At 48.9% G+C, this 11,376-nt stretch overlaps 1 protein-coding gene across 4 annotated transcripts in view; it reads right to left on the bottom strand.

Annotated features, from left to right (window-relative positions):
- The window catches only part of Cul4a (cullin 4A), a 43,112-nt gene that overhangs the window by 3,610 nt on the left and 28,126 nt on the right, over positions 1–11,376 (bottom strand). For all 4 annotated transcript variants that reach the window (XM_028766266.1, XM_028766269.1, XM_028766268.1 and 1 more), the window contains 8 exons: positions 9,415–9,519; positions 9,143–9,253; positions 8,984–9,069; positions 8,461–8,568; positions 4,337–4,450; positions 1,676–1,781; positions 1,160–1,332; positions 41–193 (listed from right to left, as the gene is read on the bottom strand). In XM_028766266.1, coding sequence (XP_028622099.1) covers positions 41–193; positions 1,160–1,332; positions 1,676–1,781; positions 4,337–4,450; positions 8,461–8,568; positions 8,984–9,069; positions 9,143–9,253; positions 9,415–9,519 — 956 coding nt within the window. The remainder of the gene's footprint in view (positions 1–40; positions 194–1,159; positions 1,333–1,675; positions 1,782–4,336; positions 4,451–8,460; positions 8,569–8,983; positions 9,070–9,142; positions 9,254–9,414; positions 9,520–11,376) is intronic.

Here is an 11,376-nt window from a genome sequence, read left to right as displayed (position 1 = left end):
GGTACTCACCCTAACACCCAGCTGTGCCGACGGTACTCACCTTCACTGGAAATTTCAGCTGATTGTATAATTCAGAAACTAGAAGATTATGACCAAGTGTCTTCCTCATTTTCATTATTCTGACTATAGCAGCGTCAATTTGGTACTGTCTATCCTGGAATACTCTCTCTGTGGTGCTAACCTGTTCTTCAACCTGGACAATGAGAAAGGAAAACGGAAGGAGTAAACAGGTGCTTCAACATTGCTTTGTACTGACACACTGGTTTGATGCAGACTGACGCAGGCTTTGTTCTGCTTTGCTACGTTTTAATTTGTTCCATGAAAGCTCTTAACTTTTCACAAGTGTACAACTCTAAAATGAACACTTAGAAAAATGAATTTAGAAGCTGTATTTTCTTGTAAGAATGCCTGTATCCAGGGCTTCCTAGCAGCTCAGGATGCTGTGAGCCACATGTGGACCCTGGGAAAGCAAGTCCTCTGAAAGAGCAGCAGTGTTAGTAACTGTGGAGACCTCCCTCCACCTTCGGAGACCACATCACTGAGTATTTTGAGTACATTTTCTGTGCAGCAAACTGAAAGTCTCAGGAAAAGTGACACAATCACTGTCTGTGGGAGGGGTAGCCTGTGGCATCACTTAGGTAGTTACACTTGTTCTGCAAATCTGTTCTCCCGTCTACAATTTGTAAGAATCCTTCATATATATATATATACTAGAGTAAACATCTCTAGGAAGGCACTAGAACCCAGTGTGTGTCAGCTTCAGGTCAGAAGGGCTGACAGTGTGGTTGTAGGCTTGTCCAGCTTTGGGAAACTGAGAGCCTGCTCCCGCTGGAATTGCTGCTTCTGAGGTCTGAGGGTCTGTAGTAGACCACTTCCTTCTTCCAAGGCACAACAGAGGGCAGGCACTAACTTCTGGAAATCCCATGTGCTGCTTCTGTTCTGGCATTTGATATGGGAAGGTATGATTTCAAACAAGTTTCTTGACTTTTACTTCTATTGATACATAAAATCAATTAAAGATCAATAAAAGGACACTATTCTAAAACTCTACACTTGTACTTGATTCAGACATAGGCTGTGACCTCTGGTGGTCACAACATTACTAGAAATGTTAAGGACTCCTTGACCAGACAACATGTGTAAACGAAGAGGCACTTACGGTTTCCTTCATCTGGATTTGATTGATCTTTATTCTGAACAGCTTGTGTTTGAAGTCTCCATTGAAGATGAACTTATCCCCGTCTTCCACCTCCTTTCCTTTGGGACTTTTAATCAGGACCCGTGCTTTACCACAGGCAAGAGACTGCAGTGTTCTTCGCAACTCGCTGTCCTCTGAGGGAGGCAAAGGAGATAGACTTGTCACAGAACACACAAGAGACTCAGCCAGGAGAGGAACCGTGGATGTGCCACAGTCTACACCTCTTCAACTCTTCTCCCTAGTGCTCTGGATGAAACCCAGGCTCCTGTGCAGGTTAGGCAAGCACTCTGCTACTGAGCCACACTTCCAGCCTATGCTCTCTCTGTTAAATCAACACAGAAGTATTAAGTGCCAGTGTGGGGTACACGCCTTAACCCCAGCAAATTGGAGGCAGAAGTAGTACATCTCTGACTTCCAGAATAGCCAAGGTGATACAGCTTACAAACAAACAAACAATGTCATGAGGAGTCTTCCCACCTATGCCGGTGGCCATCTTTATGTCTTCGAAGCTGAATCCATCCCCCTCATTGAACATGAGCAGCACCAGCGTCTGGAAGAGCGACACCTGGAATTCCTTCTTCCCCTGTAAGAGAATGGAGCCGTCACAGAAGCCGAGCTGGGACACTTTTTATAAGTCACAACAGGATGCTTTGCATGCATTGTTTTTTAGGGGACTCAGAACTAACTAACAGGCACCAAGTGAGAAGAAATTATGTCATTAATTATAAAAGAATGAAACGATTATTGAGTATTCCATGTAAATTCCTGGAGCTGGACATGGCAACACAGGCCTGTAAGCCAGCAACGAGCGGAAGGCTGAGGCAGAGGATTCAGGCTGCTGAGTACCCACCGGTCCTTGCAAATTAACATAACTTCCCAGACACCAGGCCTATTTGTTTGTTGCTGTTACTGTTTTAAGACAATGGCTTGCTGTATGATCTCAGGGTGGCCTTGAACTTTCTATCCTTCTGCCGTCTGGAGTGCTGGGCTCACGGACACGCATTATCACACATGGCTTTCTGAGGCTCTGGGTGGCAATGGAAACCCCAGAGGCTTTGGAGGAGCACAGGGAGTTTGGGAGAAAGCATGGGAAAGGAAGGCCTGCAGTGCTCCCAACACTTGGTTCAAACAAAGAGCAAGTGAACAGTGCACTCTGTGTGCCCTCTGCCCAGCTGCTCTGTGAGGCAGACTCTGCCAGGGATGTTCCATGGTCCTTTTTCCTTATCTAGAATGTCCCAGGGGACAGTCAGAAGCATGAGACCTGGCGGTTCTGTATGGAGAAGACAAAGGGTAGGAAGGGGATTTGGGAGAGGAACAGTGTCGGGTGCCTCTTGCAGGGGCTGTCTGCTGTCTGCAGAGGTCAGCTCCTAACTGTACAGCCAGACACTCACAAGTGGCACAACTCAACTTTGCTAAACCTTGCAGAAGAACGTATGTGGTCCTTATAGAGTAATACAATGTATGGGTGAGTGTGTCATAATGGCTCTACAAAATACGAACTCTGAGCATGCTCCTTAACACACATGATTTATACATTAAACTTGGAGATGTGAACATGGGTGGTTTGTCCCAGCCATTGCTCGGTGACATACTTCTTTCATGTCCTTGTGCAGCTGGTGTTTGCTCCTTACAGCTCTGAGGTGACCATTCTGATCCGGTAATCTGTGCAAATGTCTTAGTAAGGACTCCTAACCATCTCTAACTGAAGTGACTTTGGAGGAGAGTATGTGGAAATCTTTTTGTTTGTTTGTTTGTTTTTTTTCGAGACAGGGTTTCTCTGTATAGCCCTGGCTGTCCTGGAACTCACTCTGTAGACCAGACTGGCCTCGAACTTAGAAATCTGCCTGCCTCTGCCTCCCAAGTGCTGGGATGAAAGGCGTGCGCCACCACCGCCTGGCCTATGGAAATCTTAAAAGATTCTCTTCTTGGTTTCTTGGCACATAACAAAACTTATTCCTTGACTTGGCACTTTACGACAGAAGGAAGATAAAATAGCTAACAGGAAGAAAGAAGAGAGAAGGGAGGGCAGCCAGAGCAGCTCGCCAGAGTACCTTGCTGCTCTTGTAGGAACCAACACCTGCATCAGGTGGGTCACAACTGTGTGTGGTATTTTCAGGGTATTTGGGATGCTTCTGGACTCCTCGGGGACACACACACACACACGCGCCCCGAAAGAGGGTGCTTTCTAGAACTGGAAACTAAAGCAGTGAAAAGGAGGTGACCTGGTTTGGTCTGCAGCCAGACTTCCACAGACCACTCTCCAGGATCCCACACAGCTGAACTCCCTCTGGGAGCTGCACTTGCTGGTCCTCTCCAGGATCCATCAGCATCTTGGTCACAGCCAGACCTCACTGTTTTGTTCAGCAGAGCACTGGAGCACACTTTCATCACACGGCCTTTCAGGCCTGCTTTCAGAGCTGTCTTTCACACCTAGTGCTCTCTTCCTGACTGCGTGTGTGATGTGCAGTGTGTGGTGTGTGGTGTGCGGTGTGTGCTGCTGTGCATGTACAGAGGCCAGAGGAGGATGCTAAGTACCCTACTCTGCTGCTTTCTGAACTCTTGAGATAGGTCTTTCACTGTTTTTCAGTGAGGCTGGTGAAAGCCCTGTGATTCCCCCATGACTTTGCACCCTGACTGCTCAGGTCAGATGTGATCACAGCCATGCCTATTACCAAAGTTTTAAGTATTTGTTCATTGTATGTGCAGGTGTGGCTGTCATGTGCATTTATGGGGGTCAGAGGATAACCTGGGGGAGGGTTTCCCTCCTCCTACCATGTAGTCCTCGTTGCCAGGCTTGGTGCCAGGTGACTTTACCAGCCGAGGCGTCCTGCTGACACCCACACCTGGGTGCTAAGGATCTGAACTCAGGCCTTCGTGGTTGTGCAGCAAGGATACTGTATCTACTGATTCATTCTCCAACCCTGGCAAATAATTTGCTATTGATTAATTTACTATTGATTCTTGTTAAGTAGAATATTAACCCTTTACTTGTTATTTTAATTGACAAGAAAAGCTACTGCTGAATCGTACTGAAGAAAATCTTGCCTTTCATTGCTACGGAAGTTCAATGACAATCTGAAAATTCTCCTAACATCCTGCCAGAAAGGAAGAAACAGGAGCACTGGACCAAGACCTGACCTCCTTAAAGTCTGCCTTCAACACGGCATGTCCCAGCGTTGTCTGCCATTGCAGCTTCCGGCCACTGTGCTTGCCCAGGTAGAACGTCTTGAATACTTCCTGAAGTCTGACCATCTGCCAAGGAGGAGACACATGGGAGACAGACACTCAGGACATCTGAGAGTGACAGAGCTCTTTTTTTGTTTGTTTGTTTTGTTTCTTTTTCGGCACAGGGTTTTCTTGTGTAGCTTGGCTGTCACAGAACTGTGTAGACCAGGCTGGCCTCCAACTCACAGAGGCGTGTACCACCATCACATGGAACCTGACAAAACTCTGACAGGACAGCACAGCTGAGCTAAAAATGCAGCTTCAGGTTTTGACAGTTATATTCTAGGCTGTATTAACTGTGATAATACCCATGGGCCTCAGACCTCAGAGCTTCCTGTGACATCTGCCTACTGTCTGTTTTTGTGCTTGACACTCAGGCTCTACTCACTCCTGCTGGCCATCTCCAGTGGCACATGTGGCCACTGTAGCCTGTACAGTACCTGTAGCCCAGTACATTTCCTCTCCCTCTGGCTGGGCTGCTGGCACACACTGTCACAGTTCATATTGACATGGCCCGTGGGGGCTCACGTGCTACAGGCTTGGCTGCAAGTCGATGGGCTTTGAAAAACAAGTGAATCACAAGGGGGTCTGACCTCATCAATGAATTACACTGGCAATAAGTTCTGGAAACTCAGAGGCAGGGTCTGTTGACGCAAGTAGGTCTTGGGGATATGCCTCTGAGAGTATGTCCTGTTCCTGGGCTCTGGTTGGACCCTGAGATGAGCAGCCTTGATGCTCCTGTCTCAAAGCCATGGTGAGTCCAGCTGACCATGGGCTACAATCTCTGAGACTGAGAACAAAGGAACCCTCACTCCTCTAAGTGGTTTCTTTCACGTACTGTCAGTGACAGAAGGCTAACCTGGGACATGCACACATGCGTGCAGAGCATATACTGAATGACCTCAAAGGGCACCCAGGGAGGGAGTGTGGGTCAGCAGTCACTAGCAGCTTGGCTGGCAATCTTTCCTGAACCCTTTTCTCTACTTGACCCCTTCTCACAGGCAGCCTTTAGACCTTGGCCTCCCCAGACTTGAGAACTAAATTATCAGTCTCAGGAATTCTGTTGCAGCGACAGAAAACAAACTACGAAGAACACTTTCAAGAAAGTCAAAGATAGCTCACAGAGAAAGTATCTGCAGATCATACAAATACTCTGTCAGCGTCAGGAGTCCAGAACATGTGAAGACACTCAAAATAACCAAAGACAACTCAGAAAAGGGGTTTGACAAGACAGCTTAGCCAACACACACACAAAAAGATGCCTAACAGGCCTAGGGCTGGAGAGATGGCTCAACAGTTAAGAGCACTAACTGCTTTTCCAGAGGTCCTGGGTTCAATTCCCAGCAGATACATGGTGGCTCACAGCCATCGGTAATGGGATCCGATGCCCTGTTCTGGTGTGTCTGAAGACAGGGCAGTAATATATGTTGAATAAGTAAATACTTTTAAAAGATGGTTAACATCATCCCCAGGAAAGAGCACCCTGGCGGGCCCCGCCTCCCGCCTACTTCAGGGGTGGCAGGCCAGGAGCCTGAGAGCGATGAGCTGCTCCTCACTGGGAAGAGCTGTTCCAGCTATCTGTCCAGAAGCGACCATGGCGTTCCAACACTCATCTCATAGGCACGCTGTGACAGGCAGAAAGAACCTGAGGCTCATCGTCAGTGAATGGCCGAGTGAAGAGTCAAAAGAGGAACACTGCAGCAACACCCACTGTAGCACGAGGGATCCTGGACCGGAAACCCATCCACGTGCACATCACGTATGAGCCCCAAAACAGGGCATCAAGGGCAAGTCATACAGAAAGCAGACAGTGGCTGCTGCCCAAGGGGAAGAGACAGGGTTAGGCCACCTGAGGGGACAGGGCTTCCATCTGTGAGATAGAAAATTCTATGTGAAGGTGTTTTTTGTCACAGTTGAAAACATACAGTATTAGGTAAGGCTCCAACACCTTCTGCTACAAACCAAAAATGTCCTCACAAACAATGAGGGTATGAAAAAGCCTAGCGAGCCAGCCACAAGCTCTGGATGGCGTGGGCATCAAATAAGTAACTAAGAACCCGTGAGTTCAGTGACAGACCTAAGGGCAGCTATATCAAGTGGAGAAGAGAGTCCTTCCCTAGAGCACAACGTTAGGTTCTAAACAGATGGAATAGGGCAGGCAATGCCGTTCATTACAGTAAGGCCGATTCAGACAGGGCTCCTTACACAGGCACAGATGAGCACAGCCCTAAACAGCTCCTGTGGAACATGGACCCAGAAGCTGAGATGAGGTCCTGCTTGTGTGCCCTGGGCAGTGGGTACCACAGCAGTGAGTCTGTGGTCACTGCGGTGACAAGGTAACAAATACCTGACAACAACAACTGGAGAGGATGTGTGCACTTTGGGTCAGTCCCAGTCCAGAGTTGGGTGCTATCACCACCTTTAGGCCCAGGGCAAGGTGGACAGGTCCTGGAGGGAGTGTGTGGCAGAGGAAGGCTGTGTGGCTCCCCTCCCAGTGGCCAGGAAACAGAAGTACTGAAGCAAAGGAAGCAGAGCCAGGGTGCGCAGGCTACCTCCAATTACACCGACAGACTGCAGGCTACCTCCAACTACACTGACAGACTGCAGGCTACCTCCAACTACACTGACAGACCGCAGGCTACCTCCAACTACACCGACAGACCGCAGGCTACCTCCAATTACACCAACAGACACCCTGTAGCTCCACAACCTTCTTACAATCACCACCATCTGAATCCATCACCCGACTAAAGGTCAGAATCTCCTGATACAATCCTCTCTAGAGATGCCCTCACAGACACATGCCGAGGCAGACTTGGCTAACCTATGTTAGTCCTCAATTCAATCGTGCTGACAACTAGACTAACCATGGCCGTCATCAAGATAGACTGCAGACGGCTGGCAAAGCTTGAATGAAGGACTTGTATTCGTGAGCATTTCCTGATCTGAGGTGCTTCTGGATAATCCTGGGAGGCCTGCACTGAGGCAGTGAGAGCAAGGGTATCACATAGTTCACGGAACAGGAACGAGATGCTGTCTCCACAGCCAGTGCCAAACATAGGCGTCCTAGGAATTACCTTGCACACTTTGGATACATTTGAACATTTTGGAACAAGTGAAAAACACCACAGTGTCCCGAGATGCTCAATGGGTAGGAAAAATGATTCTCAGAGAGCAGGACCAAGCACAGCTACTAGGGCAGAGGCAACATGGCACAAACCTAGCTGAGACAGAGTAAACTTGACGCCCAGTGGTCAGGCCTATGGCAAACGGCAGGTGCAGGCAGCACTCAGGGAGTGGGAGGAACTGGTCTAGTTAGGTTCAGTGAGTGCAAGCTGGAGGCCCAGGGCACCATAGCCGGCCCAGGATACCATGGCCAGCCCAGGGAGAAGCAGATCTGCAAGCTAACGCTGAGTACAGGCCTGTCTCTGTGTTGTGAGGAAAGCTAGGACAGAGATGAAGACAAACAGAGAAGGTTACAGAGGCCTGTGAGGACCAAACAAGGAAACTGAGAAACCAGTCTGGGAACTGAAGAGTTTCAGCAGGGAGTGGTGACCAGGGCCCACCTTACTGTAGGGCCCAGCCTTACTCTTGCTGCCCTGGTACCTGCAGTTCCTGAGCCTCTCCTCTGGAACAGCCTCACCCTCTGATGAGAACAGTCACTGAGCAGGAGGCCTGGCCTGCTCCTCCCTCTCTTGGCATCACTGATGGTTTGGGCATTCCATTTTAGCCTCCCTGAGTCCACAGCTCCACGTCCCACTTCAGGCTCTCCACAACACTTCAAATCACAGTCAGTGCATAAGGCCCACACACCATGACCAAGACTCATCATTGTCTCATACTGGGAAGCAAGGATCAGCCAGGGAGGCGCCATCTACAGTGCCCTGCTGATGAGGTGCCACGCCTGTGGCTCAAGAGGCCAAACACCACTTTCCAGGGCCACTGAACATGGAGAGGGTGTCGGGACAACCTCTTTCTCCCACCACTAAGGCAGGAGGTCTGGCCTAAGTGGGCTTGTTCAGCAGCTGACCACTCACCTCTGGAGGGAGGTGCACTTCCATGGGTGTGTATGTGGGCCAGTAGCCCATGGTGAGTATGTTCACCGTGAGGTCAATGGGGCCTGGTGCACTTTGGTTCTGCATATGCTAAAAACAAAGATAGCCAAAACAAATAAGTAAACAAATCCGGAATGCACTGAAGAAGAAATGGTACATGCACGTGTATGTATGTATGTATGTATGTATGCATGTATGTATTTATTGGAGACAAGGTCTCTCTATGTGTCTCTGGCTGCCCTGGAACTTGCTATGTAGAAAACAGGCTGGCTTTAAACTAAGATATCCATCTGTCTCTGCCTCCCAAGCACTGGAATTAAACGTGTGCACCCACATCCCCAGCCTGGAAATCGCGTAATGTTTACAACACAGTTTCACATGTGCATCTACTTCGGTCTTCTGAGCATGCTCCAGTGTGGTTCCGCGTTACTGTAACGACTCTCTTTACTCAGCTTATGCTACAAATGTGACCCACACTGAGCCAGTTTACTGAAGATCAACTCACCTGCTTGAAGTGAACCATGATGTCTTTGGAAAGCTCCATGTCCTTGAACATGCCCTCCAGCTTGCTGGTAAACGCAGCTCCACACTCTGCGTACGTGAAGGAAGGGTGAGAGAGAGCTGGCATGGCGCCCGCCCGGGGACCGGCCCGCCCTGAGCTCACCGTGCTTGAGCTTGGACAGCATGGACTTCTCGGCATCCACCGAAGCGCTCTTCCCCACCAGCAGCCTTTTTGCTAAGTCTTTCTTATAAAATGCTTCAAAGACATCTTTACCTGTGCAACAGGAAAACCAAGACCTGAGATGCCTGGTTTACATCCTACACTCCAGGGGCAAGAAGCAACTCGGTACGGTACTACTTCCGGGTTGGGGGCCATCTTTCCTTCTGAATGCAGGTCTGCGCGCTCATCTGGCTGCACAGCACCTCCTTTCTCACCATGGATGAACCGGAACAGAATCATGATCTTGTCCAGGATCCTCTCCAGCTCCTCGTCTGTGGCTTCTTTGTTGCCCGCTCGTAACTTTGAATCCACGTGCTTGGCTGGAAGAGCAAGAGTTCCAGTCAGAAAAGGGCTGTGGGGTCCAAGCAGAAGAGACTGCTGGACACACAGGCCGTGGGAGCCGTCCCCAACACAGCAGCAAAGAAAACACACAAGAAAACCTTCAAATCCGCATCTTTCAATTCTCCAGGAAGCAAACACTTTTAAAGACAACTTGTCCTAAGGTAATGAGAATTTATCTTTCCAGAACTTTAACAAATCCACAGATTAAAATAATTCTTTTTTTTAAAAAAAGTCTCAGAATGAGTTTTTAGTTTTTATTTTTTTTTTTTGGTTTTTCGAGACAGGGTTTCTCTGTGTAGTCCTGGCTATCCTGGAACTCACTCTGTAGACCAGGCTGGCCTCGAACTCAGAAATCCATCTGCCTCTGCCTCCCAAGTGCTGGGATTAAAGGCGTGCGCCATCACTGCTCGGCGAGTTTTTACTTTTAAAGATTAATTTTATTCATGTGTATGGGTTTATGTGTCAGCAGGAGCCAGGAACAGGGCACTGGACCCTCTGAAGTTTATGTTACCAGCAGCTGCCCGCTGACACCTGAGCTCTGAGGAACAGCAGATGCCCCTACCCTGCCCTCCAGCCCCAGACTTTAATAAAAAAAAAAAAAAGTATCTATTTTATATGTGGGGGTGTTTCATGTCATGTATGTCTGTGTACCATGTAAGTGCTTGGGGCCTTTGGAGGCCAGAAGACAGCATCAGACCTCAGAGCTAGAGCAACATATGACTGTGATGCACACGTGGGTGTGGGAATTGAATCCAGGTCTATGGGAAGAGCAGCAGTGAGGTAAACTGAGACATCTCTCCAGCTCCCGTACCCCCCGACTGAGTGTGTTAAAAAGCAGGCTTGCTTTCTTTTCTATCCCTAGATATCACACGTGAGTTTTAGGACACATTGCCACAGGTACCAGAATGCAGCCTTTTAAAGTCTGCTGTCAGAACCTTAACTTTCTCATAGAACTCCCCTTGCAGTCTGAGTTACCAAGGGCAAGCTGAGCATTCAGGTGAGAGCGTTTCACACAGGGCCTCTCGCTTCTGAGGTGACAGTGCCTGCCTTGGGAGCGGTGTGTGTCATGGATGAGACAGCAAGAGTCCCCTGACAGCAGAGCCCAGGACTTCTGGAAGCCATGCTCCCTGGGGTCATGAGCTTCCATGGGAGCACGGAAGCCTGCTCCAACTGCCCATGGAGTTCTCTGCTCTTTATTAGCTTTTCTCTTTCCCTTTCTCTCTCTCTCTCTCTCTCTCTCTCTCTCTCTCTCTCTCTAAAAAAAAAAATGATGTATCTAAATATACATTTATTATATTGTTTGCAGTGCATGTATGTATATGACTGTGTGTTGTATACTTGCTTGTGTGGGTGTAGAGGCCAGAGTAGGTCTTGGGGGGCATTTTCTCAACTACACTTCCCTGTTTATTGAGACGTGGTCTGTCACTGAACCTGAAGCTCAATGATCTGGGCAGGTCAGCTGGCCTCCCCCAGTCCTCTGGGGCAATGTCATTTCCTGCCCTCCCAGGAGTGCAGTGATACTTTTACTAACTGGGGGGATGAGTTTGAAGTATGACAGGGAGTAAGTCCACATAGTGGCAGCTGGAGCAAAGCCCCCCTGCATCCACCTGCTTGGGGTTCTCTCAGGACAAGGACCGACCCTGACCTTCAAAGGCAGGTCCAGACCCTTCATCAGCCTGGCTTACCGACCCTCCCATCCTGTCTCTGACATGTGAGCTTCCTGTGTAATAAGGCTTGGGATCTCCTGAAGCACTCAGTCTGGAAGAATATTGGAGGTTCTTTTTCTTTCTCCTCCTCCTCCTCCTCCTCCTCCTCCTCCTCCTCCTCCTCCTCCT

The sequence above is a fragment of the Grammomys surdaster genome, unplaced genomic scaffold (assembly GCF_004785775.1).
Source record: "Grammomys surdaster isolate TR1022 unplaced genomic scaffold, NIH_TR_1.0 167, whole genome shotgun sequence".
In the NCBI taxonomy this organism is placed as follows: Eukaryota; Metazoa; Chordata; class Mammalia; order Rodentia; family Muridae; genus Grammomys; species Grammomys surdaster.
The sequence above is the reverse complement of the archived record's forward strand: the minus strand, read 5'-3'. Positions and strand labels throughout refer to the sequence as shown.